The sequence below is a fragment of the Chanodichthys erythropterus genome, chromosome 24 (genome assembly GCF_024489055.1).
Source record: "Chanodichthys erythropterus isolate Z2021 chromosome 24, ASM2448905v1, whole genome shotgun sequence".
NCBI classification, from domain to species: Eukaryota; Metazoa; Chordata; class Actinopteri; order Cypriniformes; family Xenocyprididae; genus Chanodichthys; species Chanodichthys erythropterus.
In genome coordinates, this window is record NC_090244.1 from 21,875,846 (window position 1) to 21,897,981 (window position 22,136).

Here is a 22,136-nt window from a genome sequence, read left to right on the forward strand (position 1 = left end):
CCTCTAGCGGAAAAAAATATCACAAATTGTACCTTTAACAACATTTAACATTATTGTGACTACTAGCAACTACAATAATAATGTGACTGTCAAAATCTCTCAATTTATTATTATTAATAATAAAAGCCGGCCAATCAATCAATCAATCAATCAATCAATCATTGTAAAATCCTTCTACCTGTCCAGTAGTTCCCAGTCTTCTCCTCCCCAGCGGTCCTTAAACTCCTCTGTGTTCATCCCACCAATCTTGTCAAAATCTGATTTGTAGATCCCAAACAGGCCGAAGCCGTTTACCTCCCAGTAACCTACAAAGACAGAGACGCATGGTTTTCATCAAAGTACAGTGTCACAGCTGTTGTGTTTCTTCATGTGTGTCAGATGTGCAGTACCATCAGGCTCTTGCGGTGAGCTCCCACAGCCCAGCCTCATGACTATAGGAGCGAAGGCCAGTTTGCCCTCCACACAGTGTTTCCTGATGTTCTCCAGGATGTTCAGAGGGAAGTGAATGTGCAGGTCACACAGAAACACGATACTGTGACTGTCCTGTAAACACACATGCAGAATCATCCCACACTGGTGCACTGGTGCCATCTATGTTACGAAACCGCAACAGCTATGAATCACCAGCCACATTAACACAAGGAGGATTACTAGAAAGGCTTTAAACCTCGTCCGACTTGTGTCCGTAAACAGTGACTCACTGGTAGTTACACTCACGTAAATTCTGCATCATGTTGGAATTACCGTAAAAAAAAAATGTTTGTCAGACCCATAGTTTGCATTATATGAAAGGTTTATGCCAACTGATTGTAAAATCAAGACAGCCACAACAGAATCTTGCTAGTTAAGCAACTAAATCCTAAACCTTTAGGCTTGATAATGTTGATAATGATGATCATGGATGCCGATTTATATTTTATCGTTTTTTTGTTTGGATAAAATGAATGGAGAATATCATGTGATATTGATGTGTTTATTTTGAAAATACAATTCTCATTTAGTCTATTAAAGGATCAGTTCACTTCAGAATTCAAATTTCCTGATAATTTACTCACCCCCATGTCATCCAAGATGTTCATGTCTTTCTTTCTTCAGTTGAAAAGAAATTATGTTTTTTTGAGGAAAACATTCCAGGGTTCAATGGGTTGAAGGTCCAAATTGCAGTTTCATTGCAGCTTCAAACAGTTCTACATGATCCCTGATGAGGAATAAGGGTCTCATCTAGCGAAACAATCAATCATTTTCTAATATATATATATATATACACTGCTCTGGGATGCGCCATGCATTACGTAATCACATTGGAAGGTCACGCTTGATGTAGGCGGAAGTACTGGAAAAACTCCAACCTCCAACTTCAAAATCGTCTGTCATCATTGTTTCACCTTTTTTTTTTTTTTTTGTAAAGGCTGTTTGACTTAGTCTTTGCACGTTCGCTTTGTAAACATTTGCTCTGTACTTCCACCTACATCACGCATGACCTTTGCAACATGGTTACTCAATGGGTAAAAAATATATACATTTTTATTTATTTATTTTTTAGAAAATGAGCAATCATTTCTCTCTGGGATCAATCTATTCCTCAGCTGGGATCATGTAGAACCCTTTGAATCTGCATTTAAACTGCAATTTTGACCTTCAACCTGTTGGTAACTATTGAAGTCCACAATAAGGAGAATAATCCTGGAATGTTTTCCTCAAAAACCTTAATTTCTTTTCGACTGAAGCAAGAAAGGCATAATCATCTTGGCTGTCATGGGGGTGAGTAAATTATCAGGAAATTTTAATTCCGAAGTGAACTAATCTTTTAATATGCTCTTTTATCCAAAGATTTATTTTACATGAAAACAGAACCCATGACCTTTGGTAATCCTAAATCCATCAGTTGAGCTACAGGAACAATTGACATTACGAAATTACGAAAATTAAAAAGTTCTGAGGATTTCTGAAGATGTGGTCCATGTAACACTTCACAGTTCAGTTTTCAGACCATACACAGTGCAAATGCAAAAATTATAAAAAGAAACCAAAAGTCAAAAGTTTTCTGTTATTTTTTCAATTTTACTTTTGCTAAACTGTGACTTCAGAAATGATAATTTTTAATTAATCCAATGTGTCACTTCCAAGATGTGAGTGTGTGATTACCTCTATGGTGTCCACACCGATCTGTAACCCGGCAGAACGTTCAAAGTTTCCTTCCCTCCTTAGATACTCATATCTGTGTCCAAAAATGTCCAGAAAAAGTACAATAGTAACCTCTACTTTTATGTCAAATACTTAAAATGCTTTTTGAATATACAGTATAATATTATTTTATTATAATTATCATTTTTATATTCATTTTTTTATGTTCAGATAAAATAATGTATATTAGTGTTTTTTTAAATAATATATGAATATACATCAGTATATTAGGTAACATAATATCTATATTAAAGTAACATTTTATATATATATATTGAGAGAGAGAGAGAGAGAGAGAGAGAGAGAGAGGTTTACACATAATGTGTCCATTATGCTTTTTATATTTATGAAAATTTTTATGTTCAAATACATGGCTTTAACCAGCAGATGTCCTCAACATGCTATGTTTTAAGTGAATAACTAGTATAAAATAGCAGTAATTCTAGAGTATTAAGTTATAAATATGGATATTTTTCTTAAAAAAATGCATCACTTTGCTTCAGAAGGCCTTTATTAACCCCTTGGAGTCGTATGGATTACTTTTATGATGGCTGGATGAGCTTTTTTGGGCTTCAAAATCTTGCTTACTATTAACTCCCATTATAAAGCTTGGACGAGCCAGGATATTTTTTAATATAACTCTGATTGTGTTCGACTGAAAGAAGAAAGTCATATTTACTGTACCTAGGATGGCTTGAGAGTGAGTAAATTATGGGGTAATTTTCATTTTTGTCTGAATACAAACACTGGACACATGCTGCGTGGTCTCTGTTTTTGGTATCAGAGCGTTTGAATGAGTACACAAGTGCAGTATTGGTGCATCCTTGGTAAACAGAATATCTAAGATTTTTAAGCAATAGTTTTAAATAGTAGTCCAGTGTGTCATATATATATATATATATATATATATATATATATATATATATATATATATATATATATATATATTATTCCATTTAGTCTCTCAAATTATACAATAGTTTTCAAAATCCTGTTTAAAATAGGTTTAAAAGTTTAGCAGTTAATTATCTACATTTGAAAATTTCTATAATGAATATTATAATGAAATTTGTGTATAAGCAGGTGTTTGTGCACCTTGGAACAGAGCTTTCTCTGAGGGCCTGTTCCACATCCATGTCTTCACTCTGGAAGTCCACAATGATGATGTTGAAATTGTTGTCCTTGGTCTTGCGGTGCAGGAGCTCCATGTCTGAAATGAACTGCTGAACCCAACGAGCCTGATTCTTCACTATAGGAAACACATCAATAAATATATTATTAATAATACATAACATTTATACATCAGTCATATCAAAGATCTAAACAGAGATTTGCTTTTTTATTTTCATCACAAAACAAGTCTGACTTATTTAAGTCTGTATCTGTATTTATATGACATAGCTGTCACTGTTGTTTAATACAGTTCTCTTTTTTATATCTATGAGTGAGTGCTATACAAAATGGTTCAATTTGAGTTTGGGTTTCTGCTAAATAAATCAGAATTATAGATGTATTGTCCTGCTTAGGCTAGTTGTGACAGATTCCACGTACAAGAATGGAATTACTGATGAGGCAAGGGATACTTTTTCATCGCATTCTGCAAATCAAATGTAATCCACATTTAAAACCGTTCAAATTCATTGCTACACAAAAATAAATTTAAAAATCAAAAACAAACCAGGTCCCCACCTTGATTTGAATTTCAAAATATAGTGGGCCCAAAAGGTATTTAGAGACTTAAAGGGGTACTTCAACACTGGCAAAATGGGCTTTCAATAAAACGTGGCTGCCTATACAGTAGAAAGGAAAAATTGGAGCTAATTGACTAGAGAAAACGGAGAAAAAAGGCTGTTGCCTTCCCTTTTGCCAAATAGGTATAAAAACTTCAACACTCATAATGTTGCCATCCAAGGCCACTTCCACCAGTCTGCTATGGATATGCTTACCAGAGTCAAATACCGCCTTGCTTTAGTAGGAAATACTTCTTAGCAAACTTTTAGTCATAAATGTGTTGGCCTGTATTGTTCAAGAATTCATAGAGAAAACGTTTAGCAGGAGTGAATTATTTTCGGTTTCCAGTGAAGGATCCAGTGAGTTGTAGGCCGTGGCTAGAGGCTGCAAATACTTGTAAATATGTAGAGAATGTGCAACAGAAAATAAGAAAAAACCTCAGTGTTGTCAACATTTCAAACTGGATGACCACGAACACAAAATGTCATCCCGTCCAAGTAATGCTGCTGTCATAGTGTTCCATTTACCAAAATGTAGTTTAAACAGTAGACATAGCACGATACAATTTTCATTGATAAACCTATACTCTTACAATAATAGTTTTGTTAATAACCCTCTGTCGATCCGACTGTTCGTGGGTGGGGAATACAAAAATGCGGAAGTATAATCTGTAGTTTTCACGAAAGCCCTGAAGCTGTCAGAAGTCTATTTTGCTGACAAATAAATGGGAATTTCTTGAGTAAACATTGTTCATTTGCATGTATTACCAACATTGTAACAATATAAAGCAGATTGAAAATTAGCAAAGTTACACTATAAGTCACACTTTAAAATATATGAATGTCAATGCATTACATAACAAAATATCAAACAAGGTCACATTTAAAGAAAGACTGCATATGCACATTTTAAGCAAAACATTTAAAAAGAAGGTTTTTTTTTGCCGATATATATTTATTTGCCGTAACATAAGATGCTCATCAGGTACATGTTTTCAGAAAAATAGATAGATATCCACAGGGGCGCCATGAAGGGTTTTAAGGGGGGTATGCGAGACAATTTTGGCCCCCTTCTTCCAGATGATTTTTTTTTTTTTTTTTTTTTTTTTGACGTTTAAAAAGATATTAACATTTATATTTCAAGTAACATTCCCCCTCCTCCACCGAAATACGATTGTTTTTAACCCTTTACATGTACGATCACACCGGTGTGATTAGAAGGTTCACTGATAATTCAAACCTGCTTTTGCGCTTTGGCTGGTGCAAAAAAAAAAAAAAAAAACTTTGGCTGGCACAGCCAAGAGACAGACATGTTTAGTGCTCTTCATATAGGCTATCACAACTATTCAGTGTTTTCAAACACATAATGTTTATTTGAGGATACGTTGACAAAGGCTACTAGCCAAAACGTTGGTGAATAAACAAGCTTCAGTGAGTGTGCAGTTGTTTCCCTTTAATTAGACTTATTTGAGGTTTCAAAGATAGACATTAAAATTAAGTACTGAAAAAAAGAAGGAAAAAAAAAAGTAGTTTTAGGTTTTTTTTTTTTTATTTACTCTATTCTTCTCTCAGTTCACCAGCCACTTAACCTAATTTCATATATTTCAGGGAATATGGTGGAAATTTACGTGATGTAAATCCGACAGATCCTCTGAATCGCGATGCAAACTCATGGCGCATGGCTATCGACAAACGTGTTTAAACGATACAACACATTCATGTCCACATATTTGACAATCAGAATATGTCATACAATTCATTATATAGTTAAGTTATATATTCAATACTTTGAATAAAAAGGAAAAACTAAATAAACATGATACATATCGGTCTGCGTGGCTGCATGACGTGTCGCCAAGGAATTAAATACATTCTAATAATGTTCTAAATAAATAACGGTCACCTCAAAAAACAAACCCTGGTGGATAATATATAGAGCCCAAAGAATACAGAGATATCCCCAGCCAACACAACCAAATTCAGGAATAGTGATTCAAGGTTTCTCTGAAGAAGTTTTTCAATTACGGTTTTGCAGCCACACAGAAGACCGCTTGCACTACTTGAATGAGGTCTTTCAACACATATCCACAACCAACAATCATCTCCAATATTTTGTTTATTCTTTATTCCTTGTATAAGGGCCCATTTCATAAGGGAAACTTCCTTTTAACGCCTTCATCCCAACTTTTTCTTTTAATTTTGACTTGTGTTCTTTCTTTCCATCTATCCTGTTCTTTTTTATGCAGTTAATACGTCATGAGCTGTATTTTAAAAAGATGAGAGAGCATGCTCACGTTCACTTCTTACTTTCTATAATTCACAGATTTAAATTGTATTTTACTTCAATATTATTAGTTAAAATGATTGTGTATGTAAGAAAAAACAAAACAAAAATCACACACACACACACACACAAAAAATCAAGTCATGAGTTGGGGCCCCCTAGCATCCTGGGCTCATATGCCTGGCATACTCTGCACCCCCCTAATGGCGCCTCTGGATATCCATTACTTACCTGGCACCACAAAATGCACCATGACGTCCTTTTTCCACTGCAGCATCACTGGCTGGCACAGCAGGGGTTTGGCGTACACCGTGCCCCACTGTGGGGTGGTGTGGGCCCCACGGGTAGGTGTGCGAGATGGGGGAGCAGGTGGGCTGGCGACAGGGGAAGAGGGGGATGATGCTGTGACCCCTTCTACATTCTCCAGACTGTCTTCTACCCGGCCATGGTGCAACAGCATGTAGATGTATTCGGAAAGACGGACCACTTTACGGCCTCTTTCCATTAGCTCCAGCTCTATCAGGTAACGGTTACCGCGTGCAGAGTCACGCCGCTTTTCAACATTTATGATTCGGAGGAGAGTGTAAATCCTTAAAAAGATGGAGAGAAAAAGATCGATCAATGAAGCGAGTGGCTGTACGATTACTTGAAATGTATCATCCATGGTGCCTCTGGCTTAGGTTGGAAAATACAAATTTTCAATGTTATTGATGTTAATGATATAATATTCTATCACCAAAGAGTTGTAAAGTTAATAATGTTTTACCAACTTATCGGACACTAAAATACTGCTCACCCTCCATTGCGTTCATTGAGTTTCTCCATGTACTGCGCAAGTACATCCACTACTTCGCTCTCAGATAGCTGCAGGTTTCCAGACACATTGCACCGAAGATCGTTCCAGTCAGAGCGCAATGTCTCAAAATCCATGCTGTTGACAGAAAACGTCCTCTGCCAATTAATGGACTCCTCCGCCCACCCAGGGCGAGGCTCCACATCCTCATAGCTGTACTCCGATAGGCCTCCTTCCTCCTCTGGTTCAGGGTCTGTGTCTGGCCGCTGCTGTTGGGACTCAGTAATCTCAGAAGTGTGTAAGTAGGAAGTGACATGGAGAGGCTCGGTTGGAAGCACGTTCTCAGAGGAGTTAGCGGACGGAGGAGTGGGAGCAGGAGGTGGTCGAGAGGTTGTTATGGGCCTCAAAGGATGGGGGTGTTTTTCCCAGACACCTCGTATCCTCCTCTCAAAACGACTCGGGATTGCTGCTCTATTTGGGGCCATAGGATTTTCCGCTGGCTTGCTGAAGTTGGGGCTAGCTGGAAAGGCCTTGTTCTCCTGCATAGGAGACCGTGCAAATAACTGGGATGCACGTAGAGGTCCTTTGCTGAGCTTTGGTTTGGCACTGAGGTTCACCAACTTTGTTGTTTTGCCATTCTGGTACAGGAAAACGCCAGGGAAGACCTCTCTGGGGTGGCGTGAAACAGGACTTTGCTTCTCCTTAGCAGGTCGAGGTCTTGTGACGTAAATTTTGTTGTCTTCCTTCTTGCGTTCCTTGTTGGTGTGGCTGTTTCCAGGATTGTGGCTGTTGTCATGAGCGTGATTGTTACCTGGGGAAGGGACGGTGTGAGCAGGACTGCTGAGGATTTGCTTGGCTCGACTGTTGAGAGCTACCAATGAGGATTTCGGTGGGAATAGCAAAGCTGATCGGCTTATTTTGGGAGAACGATCTTCTGACCAACCCTCTCTGAAGTCCCGGCGGTCTCTTTGAACCCAAGTGAGAGAACGACCTCGTACCACACTCTCACTTTTTGGTAACCCTACCTTAGCCTGATGGTCTAGAGTGTCTTGGTCTGTCTTTTGATGTTGAGCCCCAACCACTTGCCTTGCACTTGTGAAAAAGTGCCTTTGCTCTCTCCTCAATGCTGTATTGTCTGACTCTACCTCGTTTCTCTCCAGCATTGTGGGAACAGGCTTATCAGAAGGGCTTAAGGTGTGACTTGATTGGCTAGCTTGGACAGTCTTCTTTGCTGACTGGGTGCCAACAAATTGTGCTTCATCATCAGGATCTGCCCCCTCTTCTTCTTCAAGAAAATCTAAAGCAAAACACCAAAAACACTGAACACTATGAGTGTTACTCTACCAGTGAAGTAAGGATAGATCATCAGGATAGACTTCTTTCTATCAGAGCAGAAGAGAAACTAAACTTACAGATTACTTTCTGGCAAATGACATCAACATTTTTTATTAGATTTTGAATGTGAATGAAAGCAATACGGATCAATGAATAACAGCTGTTGCATCTCTGAAGAGAGGTACTTTAAAGGCCCTGGTTAGATGAATATGTAAATGCTGTACACTTCCTTCTCAGTAACAAAATAAACACAACAAAAATGAGAAAACAACAAGCATTTTTTTATAGAAAGCATAAGAAAAGTGTCTGATCATAACATGGGTATGTTAGCACGAGCTCTGCAAATTAGCACTCCAGTCACGTCACGTTTATTTATATAGCACTTTATTCAATAGATTGCTTAAAAGCAAGCAGCTTTACAATATAAAACATGACAATGTCAGTGCCTTATTCCATCAGAAGCACAACTTCATTTTTTACTATAAAGCGCCTATCCAGAGTGTTCATGTTTTCAACTGCGGAGATCTTACCTCAACAAAATCAACAGATCAAATTAGTCAGAGAAGACTTCCATGTGGATGAAGGCGGAGCCTCAGCGCACACCTCCTATTATGTTATAATCACGGACCAATGGTGGCATGAAGGTGTTTTGCAGCTGAAGGGAACTTTTCCTGAAAGTTCGTTTTGGCAAACCGTTTCGAACTTCCAAAAAGAACACAAAACGAACTTCGTTTTGGCCTGATTTTGATCGAAATGACGTCACATCAGTTCGTTCTTTGATTTCGTTTGAAGTATATCAGGGCCTTAAGGCTGGTCTGGCCCCCTGGCTACAGAAATTATACACTGCAGCTTAAATCAACCTAATGCATTCCTATAGACCAGAGTTTAGCTCCAACTTGCCTCAGCACACCTGCCTAGAAGGCTGAATCCCCAATGGCACATTTCTATGCACTTTTGGTCTTATGGACTTACAATGGCTGCCACGTGCATGTGTCCGTTAAGTCCATGCGACCGTAGGGTGTCCCATTCATCATTTTAGGTTTCAGAAGGGTGCTTGCGAGCAACCCCTTTGCAGCCACTATGCACCCTCGATGCGTACTTCAGCTGAGCCCTCAAGTTTGCGAGCTACGCAGAGGACTTTACCCGGCAGTCAAAGCGGCATTACGTCACAAAAGTGCGGACTCAGAGGAAGACCTCGAGTGTTTAGGGTGCCATTTGGGATTCAGTCGAAGGTTCTAGTATGCCTAGTAAGACCATGATTAACCAGTTCAGGTGTGTTTAATTGGGCTTGGAGCTGAACTCTGCAGGACAGTGAAAACATGGATTGCTGGAAAACGTCGTTGATGGCGGGGAAGCGTTGTCTGATAAATCATGGAACATTCCGTCAATGGCGTGGAAAGAGTTAATAATATGCACAAAAAAATGCACAAAACAATAATATTTATTATTTTTTATAGTTTATATCTCAATCTATGATAAATTATACATTGTTTACCAATGAGATATTAGCAAATGTGATTAGTATATTGGTACACTGAATACCTCCAGCACCAATGTACTATCTAGTACTATACCATTACTATGAGTTGGAAAATGAGCCTATTTTCAAAAAAAAGTGGAGTGTTCCTTTAAGTCCACGAGACCATAGGGTGTCCCGTTCATCATTTTAGGTTTCAGAAGGGTGCTCGCGAGCGACCTCTCCATTATTACCGCTATAATAAGATAAATTCCTATATCTTTCATCACAGCTCTGAAGCAAATTAAATTTATATTATCAGCTGCATTTTACTAGTATTATAGCGTATTGCATTGCGTTTGTGTTTTAGTGTTATTATAGTCTATTGCATTTCTTCTGTATTGTGCAATATTTTCTTTATCTCAAGGGAAGTCTGTTATTTTGCATTAAAGTGGGTGATATTTGTATTATCAGAGGGGATATTTCCCATTAAGCCATGTATCTAAGTTTTTTTGTTTCGGTGTTGGTATGAATACACATTTTGTCAGCACTTTGTTTTCCATTTTATTTCACTGTTGGTGTGACCAGACCTTAACCCTTTGAAAATAAAAACAACTCCAGCCATTCATTTCATTTCTGGCTCCAACCCAAGGCCATTATCTCCTGATGAATATATCTGCCATGTTCTAATAAGGCAGCTTGTGACGGAACGATGCACTAATGAAGTGTTATTCCTCTTCTGGATCACTGATCACACACACATACAAACTCACCATCAGGATTAGGGAAGAAGAATGGCCTGTCATCTTCCTCCTCATCCATCTTCATGTATTTATAGAAGCCAAACCTTAGAGAAAGAGATGGAGAGAGAAAGATCAAGTCCATGAAAGAGAGAAATACAGTTTTAGAAAACTATATTTATTAATTTCTCTTAAGTTCAGTGATCATCTGCGATTCTGAGTAACCATTTCATTTCAAGAAATCAGAGTTAATGTCAACATGAAATAAAAACAATACACATTTGCTTTCTTGATAAATATCCCTGCTTGTCTTAAATAAAAATAAAGTATTCATTATATTTCACTATAAAGTTCTATGTATTTCGCTATGTATTTTTATTTTAGCAAAATATAATACATTTATTCATCTCTGAAATGACTTTTTGCTGATGTAACCTCATGGGCGGGGAAAAATATTAACCATTAATATCACAGCCTAACAACCAATCAAATCCTCATCAAGATATTTCCAGCTGAATATTTTGTTCCACTTGTAAATATGTTATACAACAGACACTAAATGGGTTGTGAATGTCCTATATTACTCCTAATATGCATTATATACACTTTATATAATTACAGTTAATCAGCCTTTGATTGGAATTAGCATTTATGTCATTACAATCTATACACAAGCTTACTTCTCCAGATAGATGGGCGACTCTCTGTAGAAGCACTTGTTTTCTCTTTCCATGTGGGTGAGGCGGGTGAAGTCATTGGGATAGACAAAAGAAAGATAAACCTGCGGACAAAACAACCAGGCATGATACCCTGAAAATTAACTTGAAATGTAGGGTATACCATTCCAAGCATCACAAACACTGTGATTGCCTTTTATGCAATTACATTTGTAAACCAAAAGGGGGCAGTAATCACACAGGAAGTTTTAGTACACTGCAGCATGAAGTCAATAAGGCAACAGGTGCAAGTACATTGTTAGGCATTTTCTGCTATAGTATTTGGCATGTGTGTGTTAATTTATGCGTTATACTCACAAACTGTAGGCCTTGATAGCGGGCAATAGGGAAGTCTTTGACCACGTATGTTGGCGAGTAGAGACAGGCAGGCAATACATTTTCAAGATGAGCAGGGTCAATCATGGGGACTATGAAGAGTATTGTGAGAGAGACAGTTAAATTTTACCAGAGGCGCATTATCAAATTCATTATTTATCATGCAGAATGCAAATTTAAAACACAAAAAGGAGAAAGACAATTTCAAGAGCAACAGAAAAAGTGAGACAGAAGAATCAAATCAAATGGGAATAGAAAGGGGATCTGAATAGAAAGAGAGAGGCTCACTGTTGAAGAAGGTGTCGCGGGGGTCCGGTTGCAGCATATCGGCGCCGTGTTGGCTGTGGGTGTGGGTCTCTGCTGGGACGGGGCTGTGGCTGGCCAGCGACTGAGGAATGTGATCCACATGGTTCATCTTCAAACTGCTCTCATCTTTCACAAAAAGAAAAATGAGAATGATTAATGGAGATGAGAAGCCATTGTTTATGAACAAGCATTATACAGAAAGACTTTTAAAGGCAACATGAAACAAGAACTTGGAGTATCATAGAGAATCAGGGTTGGGCTTTTTGGCTTAGGCCAGTAAACAATTACCTAGAACCCTGGCAACTGTTTAGCAACCCCCAGAAACCCCTATTGACTGTCTAATAATGCTTTTGCAACCACCCAGAACACCTTAGAAAGCACCCATAATGCTCCAGCAACCGCCTAACACCATAATAACCACTTATAACACCCTACTAAGTGCCTAATAACACCCTACTGCTTAGCAACCCCTAGAAAACTGCAAATGCCTAACAATGCCCAAGAAACCACTCAGAACACACTAACAACCACCTAACAGCAACTGCACTGCAACACCCTTTAAACCACCCAGAACACCCTGACAAGTGCTTAGCAACACTGTAAAGATTAGCAACTCCCAGAAAACTCCCAACAATGGCCAGGGAACCACCAAGAACACCTCAGCAACTATCTAACAACACAATAATAACTACTCCCCTCCAAAAAACATAGCAAGTGCCTAACAAAGCCCTGGAAACCACAGAGAACACACTGACAACCACCTGACGCCATAGCAACTGCACTGCAACACCCTAGAAAGAAACCATAACACCCTGGCAAATGTATACACCATTTGCTTAGCAAACACATGACAAAACTCTAGATCTGCCATGCCATAGCAACTACTCAGAACACCCCAGCAACATTCTAAAATAACCCTAGCAACCACCCAGGACACACTGGAAATTGCCTATCAATGCCCTAGCAGCCACCCAGAACACCTTAACAATCACTTAACAATGTCCAGAAAATCACCTGGAATACTGTAAGAACCGCCTAACAACACCCTGACAACTACCTAACAATGCTCTAACAACCACCCAAAAACCCCTGGCAAAAGTTACCAACACATTAGTTACCGTGCAGAACACCCAAACAATTTGGCAACTGCCTATCCTCCTGCAGCCACCCAGAACCCCCCTAACAATCGCTTAGCAATGTCCAGACAACCACCCAGAACACTCTAGGAACCATGCAATGACACCCTATCAACTGCATAACAATGCCCTAGCAACCACCCAAAACTCTCAAGAACACACCTAACAACCCCCTGGTAACTGCTTACCATCCAGAACACCTTAACAATCACTTAGCAATGTCCAGGCAACCAACCAGAATACTTTAGGAACAACATAACAAAACCTTATCAACTGCATAACAATGCCCTAGCAACCACCCAGAACTCTCAAGAACATACCTAACAACCCCCTGGTTGCTTACAACTGCTTACCACCAAGAACACCTTAACAATCACTTAGAAATGTCCAGGCAGTCGGCGCCGATGGCCTCATGGGCAGCACGCCAACATGTAGTGCCAATGTGCTTCGGGCAACCCGAGTTCGAGTCCCGGATAGTGGTCCTTTCCCAAAACCGTCCCCCTCTATCTCACTCCCACTTCGCTTCCTGTGTAATCACTGTCCTATCATAATAAAGGCAAAAATGCCAAAAATAAATCTTTAAAAAAAGAAATGTCCAGGCAACCACCCAGAACACTGTAGGAACCGCCTAACAACACCCTGGCAACTGCATAACAATGCCCTAGGCAACCACCCAGAACACACCTAACAACCCCCTGGCAATATATATCGTATAATAAACCTTGGCAACCATTCAGGATAGCTTTGACAAATTTACCTATGCCTATGTGCTGTCTGTCTGCTAAAGCTCGATAATAATTCCTCGCTAATATGTGGGTCACTCCACATCAGAGGCACCACAGTGCCTGGGTGACAAATGATGGTGCCACCCTTCAAACGACGAAGACCCCTCCACACAAATGAGACAGGCTTTGATGTGCACTTGAAACGCAAGAGAGAGCAGAGGTGGCTGTTGTCACACACTCTGCTCTTTAATGTGTGTGAGAGATGAACACTGGAAGTGCTTAAGCTCTGCGTTATGTTCAAAGGGAGTTCACATGAAGGTCAAAGAAACCAGCAGCTGAATCCAAACAAGAACCAAAGCGAAGAGGAACATACTAAAGTATTTAATATTACAAAACCACTAATGTACTAAACAAGAACTTTCCATTCAGGCCCTAGGCTATTTTAAAGCACCACAGCAGAACTAGGTGTTCAAAATAAAAATTTCTCACACATGCAAATGAGGCACTGACAATAGCCAGTGGTGGCATGCTCTATTTTGCAGAATGTTTTAGTTGCTCTTACCCTTTCATATATCAAAATGTCCCATGGGTCTTACACCCCTTTGTTTGTCAATCCCAATCTACCCCTATCAAACCCTGAGACGCTGTCAAGACAAACTGAATGAGGTTCTTTATTATGTTGCATATAATAAACCTTGTATAATGTACAATACAATCACAATTCTAAAGGGAATTCATTTCATAGTATTTGACACTTGATGCAAGAAAGCCCTTGTCAGGACTCAATTTTTCACACAAGGCATTCAAGCATAACTCTGACTCTTTTAGGAGAACTGATGGCTTTCACCAGCCCTGTTGCCTAGAGACACATTTACCACGACCCTCCGTTTCCTACAGCGGTGCCTCTGAAGAACTAAATGTGTAAAAGAAAAGAACCTGTTACATTAACAGTTTACATGAAGTTTTAACAACCAAGAGGAAAATGTTAGTGCTCAGAGGTTACACACAAACTTTCCTTTGAGCATCCTTCCTTTCTCCTAGGATGTCTCCTAAAAATGGACACAAATGAGAATTATATTTAGGGCCAGATTTACTAAATAGGGCAAATTAACGCAAAAACACAATCAAAGCACAGATGGGAGTGGAAAGTTCTGCTGGTGATCTACTGACAATGCTCAAATTAAAGAACACGGACACAGCCAGCTCATTTCCATTACGACCGATGGAAATTAGCGTAGGCTCATCAGGTGCCAGTAGTCAACTATAAACACAAGCACATCAAATTAAAATAATGTGGCTTGGCAGACAATATGTTGCCAAGGGTAACGTTTACACGACAACGTTGTACAACTAGCCAGCAGCTATGTAGCCCAAGACTGGTTGCCCACTAAAGCTGAGCAGGGTTGAGCCTGGTCAGTACCTGAATGGGAGACCTCCTGGGACAACTAGGTTGCTGTTGGAAGAGGTGTTAGTAAGGCCAGCAGGGGGTGCTCACCCTGTGGTCTGTGTGCCCCAGTATAGTGATGGGGACACTATACTGTCCCAAAAAACCATCCTTCAGATGAGATGTTAAACTGAGGTCCTGACTCTCTGTGGTCATTAAAAATCCCAGTATGTCCTTTGAAAAAGAGTAGCGGTTTAACCTCGACATTCTGGCCAAATTTGCCTATTGGCCTCTGTCCAACATCATGGCCTCCCCATATCCCCATACAGTATATATATATATATATATATATATATATATATATATATATATATATATATATATACACTGATTGGCTTCATCACTCGGTTTCTTCTCCACCAATAAACTGGTGTCTGGTGGGCATTCTGGCGCAATATGGCTGCCATCGCATCTTCCAGGTGGATGCTGCACATTGGTGGTGGTTGAGGTGATCCCCCCTATGTAAAGCTTTTTGAGTACCCAGAAAAGTGCTATATAAATGTAACAAATTCTTATTAATTATTACTAAATACAGAAAAGTTTTTCCTTCGCACTTTTTGTGTACAGACGACAATGTTGTCAAAAGGATCCCTGTTCACATGGATCCGTGAAAACGCTGTATTCTGCTGCCAGTCCAGTAGTTGGCGATGTTACTTTGTAAATAAACACTAGGCGCCTATAGACTGAACATGTCACTGTTTTCACGAATTTGCGTTTTTGTAGTTTACACGGAGACAATAACAGTATCGTTTTCAAAAACTTGCACTTTAAAACCCATTTGCAAAAATTTGCATTTTCAGGTCCCCAAAACGCAGCAGTCATGTAAAGGCGAGTTCAGACTGCACGATTTTAGGCCCGATTTTGGCTTGCCGACAGGTTGAGAAATCGCCGACAAATGCCCGAAATCACAGGCAAATCGGTGCTCGTTCACGTGAGTGACTATCATGCAGTGTGAATGAGCAAAGACGCGATCTGAGAGAATCGCAGACGAGTCGCAGACACCCGTGAGATATTTGGCATGCTAAATATCTGGACCTGTCGGCGATTCAAAATCCTGCTGTGTGAAAAGTGTTCTGACTGAAAACTACATCGGCGATGACCGACAGCCAACGAGAGAGCAAGTTACAGAGCAGCGGGGAGTTCGGGGAGGAGTTATAGACCACAATACCAGCAAGCATGGCTTCGTTTCAGATAAACATTACAATTATATCAAACAGAAACAAAGCAAAACATTTGCTTGACCATCCGCAACAGCAGCACATTGAAAAGTTATTTATTTACCTCCAACTCTCGTTGCAGAAGACACAATCCACAGTCTCCCCAACCATTTCCTCCTCCATATTCTTCTTTTCTTTTTCTTGTTTTTGCTGCAAATCAGCGCACAGGCAATTCGTATTGCAAGCTTCTTGCAGGCTACTGTTTTTAATAATAATAATAATAATAATAATAATAACTCCGGTCTTGCACGCATTGTTTCCTTGTCACATCTCGCGTATGTTTGGTTGTGAAACGTAGTTTGCTGCGTGCCAGACAGAGTTGTCAGCGATTCTTCCTTTTGTAAAGTCATGCAGTGTGAAACCTTCTATCGCCGATCCATCGTGCAGTAGGAACACAGCAGCGACTGAATGCTGGCCAAGATAGTCATGCAGTGTGAAAAGAACAGTGAGCCAACCAATTTGAAAATCGTGCAGTCTGAACTCGGATTAAATGAACGGCCAAAACACATAAAAAGCTTTCTGCCGCAAAAATATCTGTACATGCCTTTTCATTGCTAGGTTTTCAGTGCGCGTCTTTAGTGAATCCTGACCAATGTTGGGGGTAACGCATACGAGTTACGTAATCAGATTACTTTTCAAGTAACTAGTAAAGTAACGTATTAATAATATATAAAGAAACGCAAGTTACTTTTCACATTTATTGACTTACAGCTCTCTTGTCCCCATATTGAGAGAAATAAAGTGCAGAGGTGTTGTGTGCGCTGTGTAAACATGATGGTTATTGTAGATCTAGACTAAATGTGCACACGCATTACTTGCACGAAAACATTCAGTATTCCTCAAAATGAATAAAAACAGTGAAATGCAATCTTAGAATTTAACGCAAACCTGTTATAATTAAATATTTTAAATTACACAAATATACTTTATGTATTTAATCTCACTTTATTAACCAATGTCTTTGCTGCTGACCTTCAATTACCTAATTCAACCAAACTAATAAGTGGAAATTACTTTAGATTTAGAAATAGTGTTGAAGTGAAATGAGTGTTGAAGTTGGTGTTGAAGTTAGAAATGAGTGTTGAACTTTTTCCTCATGTATCCTATTTTTCTTTAATCCAGAATGGCAGCACAGCTGACAGGTTTGTTTGAGCTGCGCCCTCTACTGTACAGGGGTAAATATGCATTTCCTTCAGCCTGAGGCTTATTCATTTCACTTTTGGTGTGAAAAGGCCTTAACATTTTCCAAAAATATAACTTTTTTTTTTTGTTTTTGTAACAATGTAACGCATTACTTTTCATAAAAAGTAACCAAGTAATGCAATTAGTTACTTTTCTAGGGAGTAACGCAATATTGTAATGCATTACTTTTAAAAGTAACTTTCCCCAACACTGATCCTGACAGTGGTTTTTTAACACCAAAATAGGGTTTGTGCTGGCACAAGTGGTTAGTAAATCTGGCCCATAGAGTTTAAAGCAAATTAATGTGTCAAGCATAGCTCAGATAACTTGGCCAAAGATTAATTTGATGAAAAGTAAGTTCATACTAAACAGGCCAGTTGTTTCCCTGCATTCGGCCCGAGGCTCTAGGATAGGCTCCAGCATCCCCGGGATCCCACATAGAAGTGATTTGAAGAATAGATGGATGGATAGTTCATATGGAGTTCTCTGAGACATGTGAGATGCTTTCTGAAATTCATGAGGAGACGTGAGTTTATTTACGTCTTTTTTTCTCAGGAGAACCACCTAAAGAGCAGGATACTTCTGTAACACTTTCAATTTGTTGTCCAATTAATATTATTGCTTTCTAGGAGAAACAATTAAAATATTATGGAGTTCTCATTTGTAAATCTTTCCATCTTGAATGTAAATCTATGAGGACAGAGTGTGTGTGCGGTGAACTGCTTGAAAACATATAAGCTCTGCTGTGTTACAAGATGGCATTTGTACTGAAGACACTTCCAAAAGGTTATCCTTGAAGGTCGGCATGATCACCATGGCAACGGTATGCAAGCTACGGATGTTAGCGCTCCATGCCTGATCTCCCTTTGAGAGCAAGATCCGACTGAGTCTTTATAACCTTGTTCTTTTTCCTGTGCCCTTTCTCTCTTTGTCACAACAGCTCTAAGCACATTTTCAATTTTGCTTCACCTCAGGGCACTGAAACCAAAAACGTGTTAAGAGCAAATTACGTCTACTAAACTCATCAATTTTGTTGTGAACTCAGTAGGACGCTATTAAAAGTCTTTGCACATACAACTTTAGGGCATGGAAAATAACTTTAAAGTGTAATGCAGCTAATACATATAGTCGTTTCAAGCCCGATGGGACACACTGTACCATTCTCTACACAAAGACCAGCGATTTGAAACAGCCTCAGGCAGAAGAAGTCACTGTCATTAATCTCAGTGATCCTGAAAAAGGCACTTTCTTCCTTCTCGACAACTTTCGAAGACACCATATGTTTCATAAACTGTTCACAACAAAACCTCTCGAGCAACTCAAAGAAAACCATCAAAGACTAAAGGTCAAACTGTCACACCATCAAACTACTCAAACCGTTACGGTGTGGCGGCAGTTCGATAGCTAGTCAATGTTGGTTAGTTTTGAAATTGGTGGAATTTGTAAGAGAGCGAGGGTTACCTGTGTACAAGGAGATGTAGGCGGAATCAATGACCTCATACTTGAGTCCTGGCAGGAAAGGGCGCCACTGTAATAAAGACAAAGAGGGACAGTTAGAAAGAAAGTAGACTCAAGCCTCATATGGCACAGCCAACAGACCATTCTTAAGGTCCTTTCACACTGAGTGCAACACAATATGTATGACCATATTAGCCCGGTTCTGTCAACACCGCATTGGCTCCCTATTAAACATTGTATAGATTTTAAAATCTTGCTACTTACTTACAAAGCACTAAATGGTTTAACTCCCCAGTACCTGAGCGAGCTCTTAATGCATTACAGTCCTTCATGTCTATTGAGATCTCAGAATTCTGGACAGTTGATAATATCTAGAATATCAAAATCAACTGCAGGCGGCAGATCCTTTTCCTATTTAGCACCTAAACTCTGGAACAGTCTTCCTATCACTGTTCAGGAAGCAGACACACTCTGTCAGTTAAGTCTAGACTAAAACACATCTGTTTAAACTTGCATACACATAAACCATTATCTACTTCTATAATTCAAATCATGTAAATTGTTAGGCTGCATGGATTAGGTCAGACGGAATCGGGAACACTTCCCATAACACCTGATATACTTGCTACATCATAAGAAGAATGGTGTCTACACTAACATTAGTCTCTCTCTGTTTATCCCAAGGTTTGAAGATGACTTGACTTGACGTTACAGGAAGCTAGGGATTATAGTCTATAAAGTTTTAAATATGGATATGTTTCTTTATTAAACCCCTGGAGCCACACTGATTACTTTTATGATGGATGGATGCCCTTTTTTTGGACTTCAAAATCAGGAGTGCCATTCACTTCCCATTATAAAGCTTGGCAGAGCAAGGATATTTTTTAATATAACTCTGATTGTTTTTGTCTGAAAGAAATTCATATAAACCTAGGATAGCTTAAGGGTAAGTGAATTATGGGATAATTTTCATTTCTGGGCGAACTATCCAGCAAAAGCCATCATGATTACGACCTAAAGGGAACCCACCATGAGTTTGGGTCTGTTGAATCAGTCCCTTCTTACATACATCTAAGTGGGTAGTTTTCAGCCAGAAGAAGCTGCAAAGTGGACCTGAAAGTCTAAAGTCTTTCTGCACATTCAAAAGTCTAAAAAGAAACTGTGCCATAATAAGATGTTTCTGATGAAAGTATTGCACAAAGTGACGAAGTCACCTTTCAACAAAGGACATCTCTGTGAAATTAAAATGCAAGTTAAGGCCATCAAATCATCAAACCCTTTAGTGCCGGCAGGTTAACGGCTGATCGAAGTGTTGAAATGGTGTAGACAGGAAAAAAGTAGCAATTAAGTCCAATCCAGATGCGATGCCAAGTTTCCGACCTCACTGAAAGTGGATATGTTGCACAACCGACAAAATATCGTCACATTGCAGTTGAGGCTAGTTAACATAGAAACTCTGATTATGATGGAGATGGGATTGCTTGCTGTTTGATTACATCAAACTGTTTAGGACCATGATGTAAAAGTTGTTGAAGTCGAACTTCACTGGAAGTTTTGAGAACAAAAATGGAATGGAATCAAAAAGGTCCATGTGGAATCATGGGTGTTCCTGTATTCAGTGTTGCCAAGTCTGTGGTTTTCCCCGCAAAATTGGGCTACTTTAACACTGTTGCTGCTGGTTGAAGAAACCCCAAATAACATGATATTTAGCATCTGGGATGCGAATTTTACCAGGGGAAACCAACAAAAAGAGGATTTTACCCCCCGGAACGCAATTTTTACTGGGGGACCTCCCAGAAACGTGATTGGGCTAGTTTTGAGCTAGTTTTTAGTAGCAATTGGGCGGGTTTCGTTGTGAAAACCTTGCATCCCTGCCTGTATTGATTGTCTATTGATGAACAATGAATGCAACAATAGAAGATGGAGGCAAATCTGCTATTTATTCATCTACATTTCATGCAAGGTCACCCTCACTAAACAGATTCACCCATCCAATCACAACACACAGCAGGAAATGAGAGGCACACTCACATCAACAGTAGCTTCTTCAGCAGCACACTTACAAACCATCCGACAAGCTACAATTCTTTTAATGACGTTGTGCAATTACCATGTCACTTCTGCTTATGCTCGCTGTAATGAGGGGAGACAGGCCATTTTCCACAGCCAAACACACACACTCGTAACATTATTGAGGAACGACCAGTAAAGCGAAGATATATGGGTAAATTTTGTGAAAACAATTTCATATCATATTTCACAATTAAGCACGTTTTACCATCTAATTTTACCCTCAAAATGTCATTATTCTCATTTTCATTATTATTTAAAGGTGCAGTAGTTGATCTGAGAATGCTAATGTTAGCCCGCTAGCATTGAAAACATACGATCTCCCAGCAAATCGGCGTCCAAAGCCACGCCTCCTCCAAAGCACACATACACAGCTGCTCTCGGCAAAGCGTCACAAGAGATGGCGTTAAACTACCTCATGTCTCAAAGCACATAACATACAATAATATTGAACATAAACAACTTAAGGCCAATTTACACGCACCGACAAATGCCAACAAACACTGACGAATGCCAACCAACAAGTTGGCCGTTGGATTTAGAATTCTATGAGAAAAAACGGCCATCTTCACACTGCCCCAAAAAACACAGACAAACAAGTCACAGAGTCTAAATGGGAAAAATAAAGATCCACAACTGTATACATGTAACAATGTTAACAATATTGCTATAATATTAATGGTAATTGGCAATTATATTAATAATATAGATTCATATACATTTTCATTGTATTTAAGTATTGAGGCAAAACATAAAAATGTTATACAACAGACTCCAACAGACGAGTTTGCTGGCATTTTCTGGCATTTGTCGGTTACGGTGTGAATTGGCCTTTAGAGAGCTTATACCTGACTGATGCAGATTCATTTTGGTGTTGATACTGTTGACATGGAAATGCATAATTCTGAGTCTAAGGACATGAACAGCTCCAGTTAGAACATCATGGGGTGCCGTCTCTTAATTATGGTAGTTATGGCGTGAACGCAACTTAAGCTCATTGTTTTGATTTGGTAGGAACTGAAAA

The 22,136-nt window shown here is 39.3% G+C and overlaps 1 protein-coding gene across 1 annotated transcript in view; it reads right to left on the bottom strand.

The window, feature by feature from the left end:
• The window catches only part of b4galnt4a (beta-1,4-N-acetyl-galactosaminyl transferase 4a), a 210,974-nt gene that overhangs the window by 3,265 nt on the left and 185,573 nt on the right, over positions 1 to 22,136 (bottom strand). Inside the window, exons 9-19 of the mRNA XM_067379463.1 lie at positions 19,046 to 19,112; positions 11,863 to 12,006; positions 11,557 to 11,666; positions 11,203 to 11,303; positions 10,556 to 10,629; positions 6,995 to 8,288; positions 6,430 to 6,788; positions 3,280 to 3,433; positions 2,146 to 2,218; positions 390 to 543; positions 179 to 305 (exon numbers count right to left, since the gene is read on the bottom strand). Coding sequence (XP_067235564.1) covers positions 179 to 305; positions 390 to 543; positions 2,146 to 2,218; positions 3,280 to 3,433; positions 6,430 to 6,788; positions 6,995 to 8,288; positions 10,556 to 10,629; positions 11,203 to 11,303; positions 11,557 to 11,666; positions 11,863 to 12,006; positions 19,046 to 19,112 — 2,657 coding nt within the window. The remainder of the gene's footprint in view (positions 1 to 178; positions 306 to 389; positions 544 to 2,145; positions 2,219 to 3,279; positions 3,434 to 6,429; positions 6,789 to 6,994; positions 8,289 to 10,555; positions 10,630 to 11,202; positions 11,304 to 11,556; positions 11,667 to 11,862; positions 12,007 to 19,045; positions 19,113 to 22,136) is intronic.